Source organism: Camelus ferus, chromosome X (genome assembly GCF_009834535.1).
Source record: "Camelus ferus isolate YT-003-E chromosome X, BCGSAC_Cfer_1.0, whole genome shotgun sequence".
NCBI lineage: Eukaryota > Metazoa > Chordata > Mammalia > Artiodactyla > Camelidae > Camelus > Camelus ferus.
Window position 1 is genome coordinate 95,841,775 of NC_045732.1, and position 14,971 is coordinate 95,856,745.

General features: G+C 39.8%; 1 protein-coding gene across 7 annotated transcripts in view; it reads right to left on the bottom strand.

The window, feature by feature from the left end:
• Positions 1–14,971, bottom strand: part of GRIA3 (glutamate ionotropic receptor AMPA type subunit 3) — a 260,463-nt gene that overhangs the window by 123,240 nt on the left and 122,252 nt on the right. For all 7 annotated transcript variants that reach the window (XR_004318267.1, XM_014566983.2, XM_014566984.2 and 4 more), the window contains one exon: positions 9,125–9,312. Coding sequence is in view for 6 of the 7 variants with exons in the window: in XM_014566983.2 (XP_014422469.1) it covers positions 9,125–9,312 (188 nt within the window). In the remaining variant the exon portion in view is untranslated. The remainder of the gene's footprint in view (positions 1–9,124; positions 9,313–14,971) is intronic.

Here is a 14,971-nt window from a genome sequence, read left to right on the forward strand (position 1 = left end):
AAGAGAACCTTTGTTTCTCCCAGTCGTGCCTAGTGTGGTACTCTGAATATAAGCCCTTGTGTGATGTTAACCTCAGAACAGTTGCCTGGCCCTTGTCTGGGAAATTTTCCATGTCAATTACAATGCCTGTTCTAGAGGTCTGATACCTTTGCCTTCCTTCTTCTTCCTGAGTTGCCTCTTGATTATGCAGTGATTTCTTAGGTAGCTAAGCAAGTTTATCCACTCCAGGAGGTCCCATTCTGTGTGGCATTTTCTTTCTCTGTCATGGGGGTATGGCTTCAGATTGCCCTTTGAAATCCAGGTAACACCTGACAAATCCCTTATTGTCTTTGTCTTTCGAAGATTCTGAAAAGCTTCTCATTCAGTCCACCTATAGATGCAGGCTGAGAAATAAATGGCATCCTGCTTTGGTTCAAGGGTCTCCAATATAGCTGTACTGTCTCCTATCTAGTACTCAGCCCACCATATAATATGAATGTCATGGAGGACATAGAGCTAAATGTGAAATATAGAACCACTAATATGTGGTGATGGAACTCTCAGCTTATAATCATGCCTCTGAAAGCAGGTGTCTAGAAGAACTTTGGAATTCTAAGTAGAGAGTCTTTCTTAGACAACCTCTAGTGTTGAAAAGGATCTGACATAGAATGGATTGTGGCAGTGGGCATGGAAAGGGGGAGGAGAAATTTATTTACCTATCACTGCTCCTCCAGACCTATAATTTATCCTAATCATGTCTCCTGACCATCTTCGTTTTTTTTTTTTTTTTTTTTTTTTTTTGGACTTTGGACAGGGTAAAAGGGAATGTCTGCAGAATAAAGCAAAAAATGCAAGAGTATCAGAAAGATTCCCTGGAGTAAGCTGTACCCACCCCTGAGAGGTAGACGTAGGATAAAAAAATCTTTCAAAAGAATAATGGGACCATCACTCTCTATCCCAGTTCTGCCAGATACTTGGTGAAGCCTTTAAGCTAGTCAGGAAGAGACTCCGTTACTGTGCAGAAGCACCCTCCTCAAACCCGCTTCCCCAGGCAGGTATCGCTATAGGTGACTGGAAGAGCTACAGTCACACTGCATGAGACCAGAGTGTTTAGAAAAAAACCTACTTTCCAGGAATAAACAGGACATTTTGACAGGGGCATTTATGTTTCTAGGCCATGAGAGAAGCAAGCTCACTCCTAACATTTCGGAGCCCACGGCCAGAGTACAAATGGAGGACGACATACCGTATATCTAAATGTTACAAAGTCCAAAAACAAGGTATGCCTTGGCCTGGTCTCTGTATCCACCTGTTAGCCTAAATAAAGAGAGAAACTGAGGCACGTTCAAACTACCAGGTATTGCATTTATTCAGAAGTAGCAGAGAAATTGCAATCCAGGAAATGCAAACTACAGGTGAGTCCCTTGAAGGTCTGGGGAAGGATGTATTTATGGCAAGGACTGCAAAGAGGGGGAGGTCCAGCCAGAGTCCAGGCAGTAAGTTCACTGGCTTGAGGATGGGGGAGATTCTTGGCAGATATTCAGGAGATAAGTCTTGGACTTCTGTAAATTAGGCATTTATGAGAAATCAGTCTTTCAGGTATCTTTTTTTTAAGCAGGGGATAGAGGTAATTTGGTCTGTTTGTTTATTTATAGAGGAGGTACTGGGGATTGAACCCAGGACCTGGTACATACTAAGCATGCGCTCTACCACTTGAGCTATACCCTCCCCCCAGTCTTTGAGTTCTTAAGTTTTATTCTCCTGAGGGTGCAACGTGTGAGAGTCTCGATTTCATCTCCTCTGGTTCCATTTTAGGTGGAAATCCTTTCACACACCCAAGACCCTGTAGCCCACTCTCTTGAAAGACGCCAGGAAGCTAAAGGACTCAGGCTCGCTCTCAGACTCACCCTACTACCTGTGAGATCCAGACACCCTGTTGGGGCCGGGCAGGGCGGGTGGGGAGGAAGCTGGGCCCAGAGCTCAGAACTCCTGGGTAGAGGCTGAATCTATCTGAAGCCAGGATGCAGTGGACCTGAGAAGTTCTCCAAGAAGCCGAGCAGAGTTAATTCCCCACCCCTATGGCTCACTCTTCTGACTTGGGGTTGCTGAACAATTCTGCATGTCTTCCAAAGCTACATCATTCCAGTAGTGTCAAAGGAGGGAGTGCAGGTATCGAGAGAAACTTTTCTGTCAAACCCCTTCACTGAGACTGATTTGGGGAGGCCAATTTGAAACAAAATTCATCATTTTTTCTGGTTTCCTATGGCATGAGTTGTCATTTTCTCTTTCACTGTCCCTGTCCTTGACTCCATGTACCTTTGTGCTCTGATCCAAGGAGCCCAGTTTGGCTTTTGTGTCCTTTTCCTTTCCACCCCCTGATGTTCAACCAGCTACTAACTTTTCAAAATTCTTAGGGCCAAAAAGAAAAAAAGCCTTTGTTTTCTAGTGTTTATGGTATGAGGAGCCCTCGAGAGCTCGGAGCTCAAGGCAGTGGCCCTTCTCACCGGAGTTTAAGGGTGGTAACGGCTGGGAGGAAGGCACACACCCCCTGGGGCACTGCTGCTCAAGTCTAGTAGCCCAGAAAAGCTGAGCATCCACCCTAAATACTTACCCAATGGGCATTTATGCTTTCCCAGAGCTAGCCTTATTTTATGCTTGATTTTCCAGAGGTTAATGCAGGGAAGGGGAGTTGTACCTTCCAGACTTTGCCAGTTACATTCAAGTTATTCCCTATTAAAGGAGGAGAAAATGGGCAACCCCTAGGGCAGTTTTTGGTAAAATAATGAAGATTGTGTTTCTTTATCTGAGAATAGATGCACACAGATTGGAATTCTAGTTGTACTTACGTACCACTCGGAGAAAGTACCCCTCACAATTGATTCCTACTCTTGTGGAGCCCTCTGCCTAGTTAGATTGTTGGCACCACAAGTAAATGACCCTGTTCATCATAAATGAGTTCTTCACCAAAGGGTAGGTTTAAAGGGCATATTTTCAGTTCCGTGTGTTAATGGAATATGGATCTTCGTCAAGTAGAGAAAATATCTGTGAGATGCTTGTTGTTCAACAATGCTTGTTGTAAACAGAGCCGCTGCTCCTGGCTTCATTAGGATGCTCATCTCATAACCTCTGGTTGAATCTACTCTGATTGAAAACATCAGTCAGATGCAGGGCTGATTAGCGCAGTGATTAACAGTATTTGGAACCAGACTCCCTGGGTTCGAACTCTGGCTCCACCAATTATTAGCTGTATGACCTCTAAGTCTCAATTCCCACATCTGTTAAATGGAGATAATATTTCCATCTACCTTATAGGGCTAATATGAGGATTAACTCACATGAGGTGGATAAATGCACACATCTCCACCCACATTGATGAAAATAGTATCTGGAACATTGTAAGCACTTAATACTTATTTGTTATTAAAAATGCCCAGTTGTCATACATAGCTCAAGGCTTTAGTGCCTTTAATTACTTTAAGTGATGTTGAAAAATCCAGTTAATTCTCCAGTAGTCCTTGAGCTTATCAATCTTTGTGTGTTACCCAATGTTACATTGGAGAAAAAGCAGAGAGGTTGTCTAGCATGCTAAACTCATATTAGTGAGAACTGAACATAGCTAAGTCTCAGACTCTGTTCTCATGGTAAGACCTTAGATTGAACTGATATCTTGGAAAATCCATGGGACACTGTCCTTGAGCAACAGTCCCTAAATAACTCATTTCCATAAGCACAAAAACCTACCACTCATGAGCAAATAACTATGGTTACTGGTCACTGAGAGCCTACTGAGTGCCAAGCGCTGGACCCGGTGCTCCACATACTACTTTGTGTAATCCTCACAACACATGAGGATCCTGTGAAAGGAACGTAGTGGAATAGTCTTTCAAGATGAGAAAATTGAGCCTCAAAAAATGAAGTCACTTTCTTCAGTGTCATGCAACAGGGAAGTGAAGGTGCTGGGATTTGAAATCACATCTATTTGAGTCCCAAGTTTGTGTTTATTCAACTCTACCAGGCGATGCTACCCACAAACTGTCTTCTGGACTGGCAAGTCAGCACAATGCTGTAGTAGGATCACTGAGATTAAGGGCGGGACAAAGAGGGAGCAAAAAAAGGAGAGAGATTGGACAGTACCAGTATGTGCTGAGTGAAGGGTGAAGCAAAGGACAGATATAAAGCTATAACATTTTTACTTCACTTGACACAAGTCTAGCCATTGACAACAGTGCTCTATGTGACCCCAATTGCTAGACATATTTTGGAGTGAGTGAGCACTGTCTCCTTTGTGTTACACCCTCATACTTTACAAGAGCCCCTAATAACATTCATCTTGTTTAAACTGTTATCTTTAGGAACCTGACTTACTAACTTGGAAGTTTCATTTCTTAAAATGACTGTTTTTGAAGTCACAGAGTCAAATGAAAGGAACATAAGGGACTGACTTGCCTCAGGATTCTGTCCTGAAGAAGCACTACTTTCCATGAGGAGGTGATTTTAGCTTGGAATATTTCCAGGGGAAAGCAGACATTCTATATTTTCCTGCACAGCACACTGAAACATTGGTTTGGGCTCCGCTAAGTCTGTATATGCTACAATTCAAGCAGGGACTATGCTGAGATTTACCTTTGAATTATCTACAGAAAAATAAAAATATGGTGAAGACTGAAAGGGGGATATTTAAATTTCTTTAAGGAGACAACCTTTTCAATATCCATTAAAGAGGCAATTAAGAAATATTCTTACCTACTCATTAAAATAAGCCTTCTATAAGGATATTTATTTGTCATCACACAGGATTAGCTTGGAATATTTGTATATTCCTGAAAACAATCTTAAAACTATTCTAGACCTGACTTTTCACTAATTCACAATGGCCTCACCTTCATATAGCCCCCACTGGTGAGATTTTACTTTCCTCCAGTTTTCTCTCTCCCTGTAATGAGTCCTTGCTAATGCGGCCTCTCTCTCTGGTCTAGTTAAGCTCATTTGCTCTGGTACTGTCCTTCGGCACACAGAACAGTTGGTCAGTGTCCTCTTTACGATAACTCCATATACCTGAGGATGGTGATTAAGCTGCCTCTTGGCTCTCTTTCACCAGGCTAAACAACCCCAACTCATTTAGCCTTTCCTCATAGGCCCTATTTTCTAACGCTTTCATCATTTTTTGCAATGCTTCTCTGGACCTTCTCCAATTACTTTGCAATTGTTTTAAGCTGTAAACTGATGAGCAGGCCTAATCTAGGGTTTGGCATGGGCTAAATACTTAATAAATGACTTAGAAATTAAGGAAGGTGGTTCAGTGCAGGAGTAAGAGCTGGACTAGGAGTCAGAAGACTTGTGTCCTTGCTCTGCCACTTACTAGGGTTGGGCAGAGAGCCACATTTGGACAAATCATCTAAATGTCTCTAAGTGACAATTTATCATCTGTAAATCTGGGATAAACACATCTGCCCTGCCTGCCTCCCATAGTGAGGCTCAAATGAGATAATCTACGTGAAAACATTTTGTTTAGCATCAAAGCGCTATACAAACACTGTGTGCCAGGAACTTTTCTAAATGTTTTGCATATATTAACTCCTTAAGTTACTGTTGTCATTTCCATTTTATAACCAGAAAATGGAGGCACAGAGAGCTAAGTAACTCGCCCTAGGTCACACAGCTAGTTAGTGACAGAATCCAGGCAGATTGGCTCCAGAGTCCACACTTGGAAACTCTATGCTATGCTGCCTCTCCAAATAAACATCAAACATCCAACAGAGCCATTCCTTTTACGGTGTCTGACCTTCAAAACAGCCCACAGGTAGACACTATTGCGATGGAGCATCTGTTCAGTCATGGGTAGATAACTCTATGAGGGGCAACTTTTTTGAAAGTTAATGTTTAGATTGGTCATTGAATTAAGGCAGCTGAATTAAGGTGGGGAGGGCCTCAGGAACACATTACAGTAATGGGAGAGCTCCATCAGTGCAAGTCAATGGCACATTCTTCCTAGTACACCTAAATCTTCCTATGAAAAGTGCTCTTAATTCTTGGGTTCAGGATCTACAGTTTCTAAATATTCTCTGTGTGTTCTGACAACCCTTCATGGTTTCAACTGTCTATAGCTCTGTCCTTTGGTATGTTAATTCTTGTAGCCAGAAATTTGGAATTGTTTCCTTACAGATTAACTGTTAAGGAGAAATATTAAAGACAGATTGGTACCTAATTAAATCTTTTTTCCTGCTGTAGTCTGAAAGGTTGAAAGAGATAAAAGAGAGCTTTGGAAAGAAATGTTGGAAGAGTTTTGATTTACCCCATAAGTGTTTAAACATTCATAGGGAAAATTAGAACCTGTATCATGGAATGGGGATGTTATACTATATAGTGACATATTGAAGACCTGCTTATATTTGAAAAATTGAACCATATTGAGGTCTTTTCATTACCACCCTTTGGATATAGAATACAATATGAATTTACCTTATGCCAAAATCTGATCTATAGGGAATACAGTTGTAGTTGTGTAATGGGCTCTTTTACCTCAAATAGTGGCATGAAGTGTAATTTTATGGGAGACTATAGAAGTTTCCTTCCATGCAAATACACTCAAACAAAGTTGAAAATACCTTTGGAGGATGGGAGGATTTGATACTATTTGAGTTATAAATGGTATCATTCTAACTAGAATTTATATAATGAATTATGATAAGTTTATCAAGAAGAGTTGGAAACCAATGAGAAAAGTGATATCTCTGTATCTTAGTAATCAATTTATTTTTAAAAAGTCTTCTCTAAAGAAAGAGCGTGTTGAATTTATTGCTTAATTTAAATAATTTGTTTAATGAGAAATCTATATCTAAAGAAATAAATTCTGGTAAATTCATGGTAACAGAATAGGCTTGAGCTGAGAGCGCCTATCTTAAACCTTTGAGAAACCATGTACTTTAATAATCACATCATGTGGCTGCAGGCACTGTTTTGCCTCTTGATGGAAGTATAACAAAATCCCAGTGGAACTTATTGAAATGTGCTTGTTCAATATTTGCCCATCTATCTATTCATCCACCCATCCATCTATCCATCTAACACTATGTGCCAGATACTCTGTGGGACACTGAATATACAACAGTGAACAAGACAAACCTGATTCCTACCTCACAGTACTTAATGACCTTGTAGAAATTCCTTAAATGATAAAGAAAATAATCACGAGTTGATAGTTTTATGATAATTTTTTGAATGCAGGAAAAAGAGTAAGTGAAATGAACTCCCTAGCCTTACCTGGATGTTGTTAAAACTTTATTTTGAACAATGTGCCCTCAAGAATTGTATAGAAAGTGTTTTGAGGGATGCTGTGAATGCACATATAGAAGAAAGGAAGATAGAAAGTCAGACATTAGAAGAGAGAACAGGGTTTTGGAATAATGTTAGTTTACTTTTCCTGAAAATGTTTAGTAATAATGACTATTTTTTTCTATGGTCTTTTATGCCTTTCAAAGCAATTATACCAACCATGTGAGGAAGAGAAAATTTAATTTTCCCCATTATGTAGGTGAGACAACTGAGGCATAGATTTTTAAGCACCTAAGATCCCACTGCTATATAGAATTCACAGCTCTAGCCACTGCTTTTTCTATTACATCATGCTGAAAAATCCCAGACTCCAGTATAAGGTCCTATAAAACCCAAAAGAACTTATCAGAATGCAAAATATTCAAGAAGCCAAAGTCACTAGTACAAAAGAAGGAAAACAAAGTACGACAAGGAGGATGTTCCTCTGCTTTCGGCTATTAAGTAGGTCACCCACTAAAAGGCTATTTTGGTATAAAATTTTAGAGGGCATGTAGTACATACTCCAGCATCACTGACCTGATTCTTCACTTTCAAGATCTAAGAAAATCAAAGGCAGTTTTTTTTCTTTTGGAAGGGAGGGGTAGATCATTTGGGTAGCTCAAGAGAATGTTAGTTGGGAAATTTGATTTAGCCAGGCTAGTGCTCTAGATATTTCGTGAGGCTGATTCACTAGAGGTGATGGTGTTCTTAAGAAGGGGACAGCTTTGCATCCTATGATGCAGTCAGCCCTTCCTTCCTTCCTTCCTTCCTCCCTCCTATCTTCTCCCCAACCCTCCCCTCCCGTCCCTCCCCTTCCATCCCTCCCCTTTCCTTACTGATTTTCTTTTTTTGCATTCTCTTCTTGTGGGGGCATATCTGACAAATTGTTAATATTTAATTTGCTATAAAACAGCTCTCCCAGGCAATGGCTGCTCACTATAATTTCAATCTCTGAAGCTGTTTTGGCCCCTAGGTACACTGGGATCGAATTAGAATGGAAATGTTTCCCTTACAGTTTGGTTTATGGCAGCACAGATACTTTGTTATTAACCGGCAAATTGAGACTTCTTAGGGAAATAATAAACTTTCACCACATTTCGATTTGACTCTTTACTCCAAACAGAATATCCATCTGGCTTAGGGTGAAACATTTCTTCTAATATTTTTAGTCTTAAATTTAAATATCCAAGATTGATAATAAATATCATTTGGCCCATTGAATTATATCTTTCCCCCAGTCTAATTCTTTTTCAGTTTCTTCACATTTTAAAAACCATAAACTTTTTCTCATAAGACGTCTTACTTTAAAAATGGCCTTCAACTATATATACACGTATTCTCATTAATTCACGCTCTCTCTCTATTCCTTTCTCAAACCAGAGGAATATTCTGCAAAAATATCCACAAATTCAAACCTAGTGAATAGTACTCTGACACTTTGCAACTAGGCCCCTGAAACAAAAACCCTATCCTTCTGCCCTGCCTAATCCCTTGCCTGTTCCTTGCCAAGAGGAAGGTATAGGGATTATTTTGAAATAGTCAGCTATCTATGAAACAGAGGTGTGGAAGGGTGTGTTTATCTGATAGCATTAAATTGCAGAGACAACCAGATTAATATGGTAGGCAGTTTTTAACAGCTTAGATTTTCTTTTGTTTCTTTCAATCTCTCTTTTTTTTCCTGCAGCCACTGGGGAGGAACAAAGGATTGGAGAGATGATCAGAATATGTTGGCACATTTAGTCTGTTGGCTACTTAATTTATTAGCAGATATGGGAACTGCTGCAGGTTGATGATTTAACAGGTTGGCTGGGGGTGGAATAAATCTTAAATGTACCTGTTCCAAAATTGTGTTAATCCTTTCGACTTCGCAGTCGATCAAGTATCGTTTTTCCTGCCTCCTGTCCATTTCTTCAATTATGCGCCTGAATTCTTGGACGTCCTTTATGTTTCCCACAGACCTTGCTGTCACTTGCCAGTTGTTTTGCACTGCTGCTTCCATAATCGCTTGCAGAATGGAAAATCCTGAAAGAAGGAAAAACAGCTACATTGATTATTTTTTCTTTTAAAAATCTTTCTGTAGGTATTAAAGATTCTACAGAGTTTTTCTTCATAGTCCATGGGGTTCCATTGAACCTCATCCATTGTGGACAGCAGGCTTACTCAGAACCTCTGCTTAACTTTTCAGATAGTTGGCATCTCTATCTTGTTTTAAAGGAAAGAAGATTCTACAATGTGTGGGCACCAGGCTAGGTGTTTATCAAACTGTACTTAAGCAATCACAGCTGACTTATCGTACCTAATTGTTTTTATTGACATGTATTATCATATTAAAGTATCTATGGAATGAATGCCAGTAGCTTCTTTCTTATTTCTGGCTACAATCTTCCCTATTGCAATTTGAAGCTCACTTCTTTCATCTTCCACATCAACATTCTTCAGAATTAGAAACAGCTTTAGTAGAGATAGAACCCAATTATAATACGGCCGATACTTACATGGATAAGACTAGCTGACGAGGTTAAAAAAAAAAATTTCCCAAGTAATAGAACTCTCAGAAAAGCTGACAAAAACAGTCTATAACAAAGATATCATACTAGTTCTTTGTTCACAGCATTATGAAAAAGTTCAATCTTCCTAAATTCTTCCTCTTTCTCAATGAAATTTACCAGAGTATCTTGGTTCCTTTTTAGTTAATTTCTATCAGACAACTATCAAATACTAACACTCTGCATCTATGCTGAATGGGTAAGAAAAGTTCTGATGCTTGAGTTTTGGGTAACCTTTTTGGAGTCAGGGTTTGAGAAGTTGGAAAGAACAGTGTATCTTAAAGTATGAACTGCGGAATAGCACAGGGGTTTCCTATGTAGTGGTCTTTTAGAGTATTCATGTCTTTAATATTATAGCATGTCTATATATTTATTTCTGGTATGAATCCATAAACCAAGTATAAATTTCATCAGGTATAGACATCGTTTTATTGGGATATGGTCAAAAGCAGCTTTATTTTCCCCATTACATTTAAATTGTATTCCACTTATACTTAGGTAGTGACTAATGGGGATGGGTACTGGGGATGATTTTCAAGGCCAAAATGATCTGTGCCCAAACAATTTGGATGTTGGAGGGGTTGAGAATGGGGACGATTGTCCTGCCTTTTGAACACATTCCAGATTCTGGGCCACCTCCGGCTCCCCCTGTAGTGTTAAGCAGGTTATGGTTGGGTATCTTTTTCACTGCACCATAGAAAATGGTACTGACATTTGGAAAGCATGCTTCAGGGAGATGGCAGTGGTGACTCAGTTGGTCATTACGACTCCTTTGTGTGCTGGGTGTACGCAGGAAGAAGGTCACAAACGAGACCCAAGCACTTGGTAATTTCCAAATGAGCAATTTCAGCACAGGAGCTCAAAATTACAGATCAGAGTAAATTACCATTGCTTTAAATGTTAATTCTTACTCTTTTTAAACCAACCACGCATATTTATTTCTCAGATTTACATTTTCATGTGGGTTTTCCATGTGCTCCTTGCTTCAGTGGGAGTTGAGGGCACATGGTGGGCCAAGGCATGAGATTAAGAAATAACCAGGAAGAAAAAGATTAAAGTATTTGAAAATCTTTCTTCAGAAATGTACAATAAAGCCTCATTATTTTGAATCCCACTAATTAAGAATTTATGAAAATTCAGCAAGGACTAGGTTGAATTTTACTTCTGTGCTATTTATGAAGAAAGTGTTGGCTGAATAATAATGGTAATAAAATTACACAGGGCACCTTCGATATATCTAAACTTAAAAAATGCCCTTTAGCAAAATACAAGTATTTTTGTCTGTTGAGTCAAACCCTACATTCCTGTAATCTCTAATTGTTAGTCCTACTCTACCATTTTGGAACCAAAGGGACAAATTTAATCCCTTTTCCATGTGATAGTCCTTCAAATTTTAAAGAACAGCAGATGCATATGACCCATTACCTTTCTTTTCAGGCTAAAGACGTCCCAATCCTTCAACAATTACTTTCATGACATGACAATAGGTTCCCTCACTGTTCTGTCTCTCTCCTATGAACATTTGTCAATATTTTATTGATCCTGATAGTTCAGATGTGACCAGTGTGGATTATTGCTTGCTTTGATAGGAACTGTTGTTTCAGTACGTAGGATTGCTAGTATTTTCAAATAGCCACATTATATTGTTAATTGATATTAAGCTTGGATTCAACTAAAGCATATCAGTTTTCTCCATAAAACCTTTGCTCTGTAACAACTCACCATTCATGTATCAGGACTTATTCCATTCCAACCTGCTTTAATCTTCCTTTCTTTAATCCTTCACCCCATCCCAGTCCCCATTTCTTCCCAGTTTTCATGTCCACTCAAATCTGGAAGATGGTCTTGCCCACTTACAGAGTGCTCTCCTTGTTACCTACTGAAGGCAATTGCACCTGTCTGTCCTTTTTCCTGACATCCTCTGCTACCTATAGACCTTTGTGGGTGACTCTCTTCCTCCATGAAGCTTCCCTTACCGACTACTCATTCATTTCTCCAGAGATGAGTAGATTTAAATTAGTTACAAGTAGTGGAGAAACCAATTTGAAGAACTGTCTGACAGAAATTTTAAAATTCAAAGTAAAACTGGATAAATAAATTATAGTTCGTGCGCATGGAAAACCGTGCTGTTAAAAAGAAAGCTCAATCGCTATATAATAAAAGGAAAGATTTCTGCAAAATACTCTTACTTAGAAAAAAGCAACAAAATAGCATTTAGAGTGTAATACCGTATTTGTAAAGAAAATTCCATATCTGTACGTGTATAGAAAACATTTGAAGGAACTGGCAGTAGTTATCTCACAGGTATAGGATTACCAGGAACTTCTACTTGCACTGTCATTTATTGATGTAAGGTTTGACTTTTTTACAAAAAGCAGGTATTATTCTCTGTAAGTACAAAAACAGTAAAGATTAAAAAGTACAACTCATGCTGTCCTCTAAGAGCATGAGCTCCTGGAAGAGATGGATGACAAATGAGAGCCGCTCTATACGCCACCTGCTGCCACAAATGCGAGGCCTCTTAATAAACACTGATTTTATAGATCATTTTATACCTTTGTTCTTTGAACCATGTGAATGTGTGACCTATTCAAAAATTAAATAGAAAAAAGCACACTGATTTCTTAATGAGCTCAGGTGTGGGGTCTCCTGGGCTGTAAGCGTTGCTCACATTTCTGAGCGAGTAAGAACTGTCGCTTAACACTGCAGTATCTTTTCACCACGCAGAGTCTCCTTGTGTCTGCTTGAGCATGTGGCCGTGTACTCAAGAACCCTGGGGGGAACGGTCACCTCAAGTCAGTACCTGTCAGTGAGTGATCCAAAAAAAAGCTTTCATTTGTTTTTGTACCTAACTTATTATAGTTTGACTGTTCCCTGTTACAACTGACTAAAGAGAGTGAATATGAGTTGGAGGGAGGGAAAACAAAGTAAAACAGAAAAGTTTGTAGCTGGAGACAGAATAAAAGCCAGCGTTGGTGCTGGCAGGAGGTGAGGTGCATAACAAAGCCTTGGCTTTGTAAAAATAAGTCTGCTGTTTTAGCAGCTTCAGAATTGTCCTCCGCTGGTGTAAGCTTTAATGTGCCCAACTCTGCAAAACTGAAAGCTACTTTTATTTGAGCAGCAAATTCTCTCAACCCGATTCCAAACTACTGTCCACCTTCTGTTTCTTCTTGTTTTAAAGAATGGGAGTTCCCACATAGGTAACTGGGTGAATGCTACATTGTCACCTGCATTCAACCAAGATAACATAGGAGCATGACAAATAGAAGAGAGGCAAGGTGATTGTGAACAAAGAACTGGGCCGCAGCCATGACCAAGCCAATCCTGCTGGGTTGATTGTTGGGCTACTCTTGCTAAACCAGGAGGCCCTCTTGGTCAAGGCTAGTGTTGGGATGCTGTGCTGTACCACCCAGATCCCCCTTCAACACCAAAGGACCTATTCCTTCAACTTCTGGGAAAGTTGTTGGCTGAAGAGAGCTGCCTAGCTTAGGGTAATACTCCCTTCCCAGGGCCGCCTGCATCCAGTGACTCGCTGTGATGGGGAATCAAGGCACAACCCCTTTGCTTCAAATGAGGTAACTCTAATGGGCCACCACAACTTCAGAGCTACCTGAAGGGCAAGTTGAGGCCTTGCTACGGCTGCATCACAACCCATCTTCTCCTTCTGCCCAAACCTGTTTCCTTCTTTTCTTCCTACAAGTGTTTTTAATGAGAATGCTCCCCCATAAAATTTTGTATGCCAATCTCCATCTCAGAATCTGCTCCCAGGGAATTCAATCTTTGACTATTAGGTTGACCTCATGACAGCAGATACCAAAAAATCTCAAATCTACAATTGTCAAAATCATTTTCACAGGGAGAAAGAAGGCAAGTATTTCATTCAATGTACAAACGATATGAAAGCTGCTCCACACTGAACAAACTTGGTATTTGATCTGAAAACAAAGAATAAGAAATAGGATATTGACACATGGTGATGAAGACACTCAAAGAAATACAGTTGAGGATAATTTTCTCCTTCTTGCTTTGTATATTCCAGCAGGACCTCGCATCACTTGTTGTTGCTGTTGAACCTCTACCAGTTCTCTCTGAGCCACATCATCTGTACTTCTGACATGGTCGCTAGCAGTCCCCCAAATGATGGGGCTCTCTGATATGGACAAATGGGCTTCATATGAATGTTGACATTGATAGCATTCTATGCCTGGCTAGGATTCTCAGGGAATTTTCCATAAAGTCCCAAAAGGGATTGCTGATCCTCTAGAAATGTTCTAGAGAGACAAATTGATCTTTCCCAGAGAGTAATGCAATATTTGTCCCATTGGCTTGTGTAGAAAAATGCCTTTTCAGTATTTGCAGGTTGAAAAAGAGAGGCTCAAACTGGCCTATGAAAATTCTTGTGGTCTGCACTTTTCAGTCATGGAACCCCAGAATTAGAGGCTAGAAGGACTCTTACAGATGACTGAGAGCAGTCAGATAGAATTTTTAAAGCTCTTAAACTCTTATTTCAAAATAAATTTTCATGGAAGGTAAAAGTGGAGCTGTTCTGGTTTGGAAGGTAGTTGTTAGAGAGAAACAGTGACTTGCCCCAAATCACACAGCTAGTTTAGAGTCAGAAGAAAGAGTAGAACCTAAGTAAGCAGGGCCAGGATGAGGGTGAAGCAAGAGAAGCAGTTAGGGTACAGTTTTTTGGTTTGTCTTTTTTTTTTTTTTCCAAATGTATTGAGTTATAATTGGCACATAGAAATTATATATATTTAAGATGTACAACTTGATGTTTTGATTTACATATACAATGTGAAATGATAGGCACAATCAAGCTCATGCATATATCCATCACCTCACAGAGTGGCCATTTTTGCTCTTTCTGTGTGTGTGCTGTGAAAACTTACTATTTACCCTCTTAGCAAATGTCAAGAATACAACACAGTATTGTTTCCTGTATCATCAGAGTGTTAACTGTCGTTAATGGCCACCATGCTGGACATTAGATCTCCAGAACTGATTCATCTTGCATAACTGAAACTTTGTACCCTGTGACCAGCATCTCCTCACTCCCACTTGCCTCCCCTAAGAAGGCACTTAGGGCTGTGCAAGTGTAGCCACATTGCCTCACCCTAGTCCTGGCCCCAGAA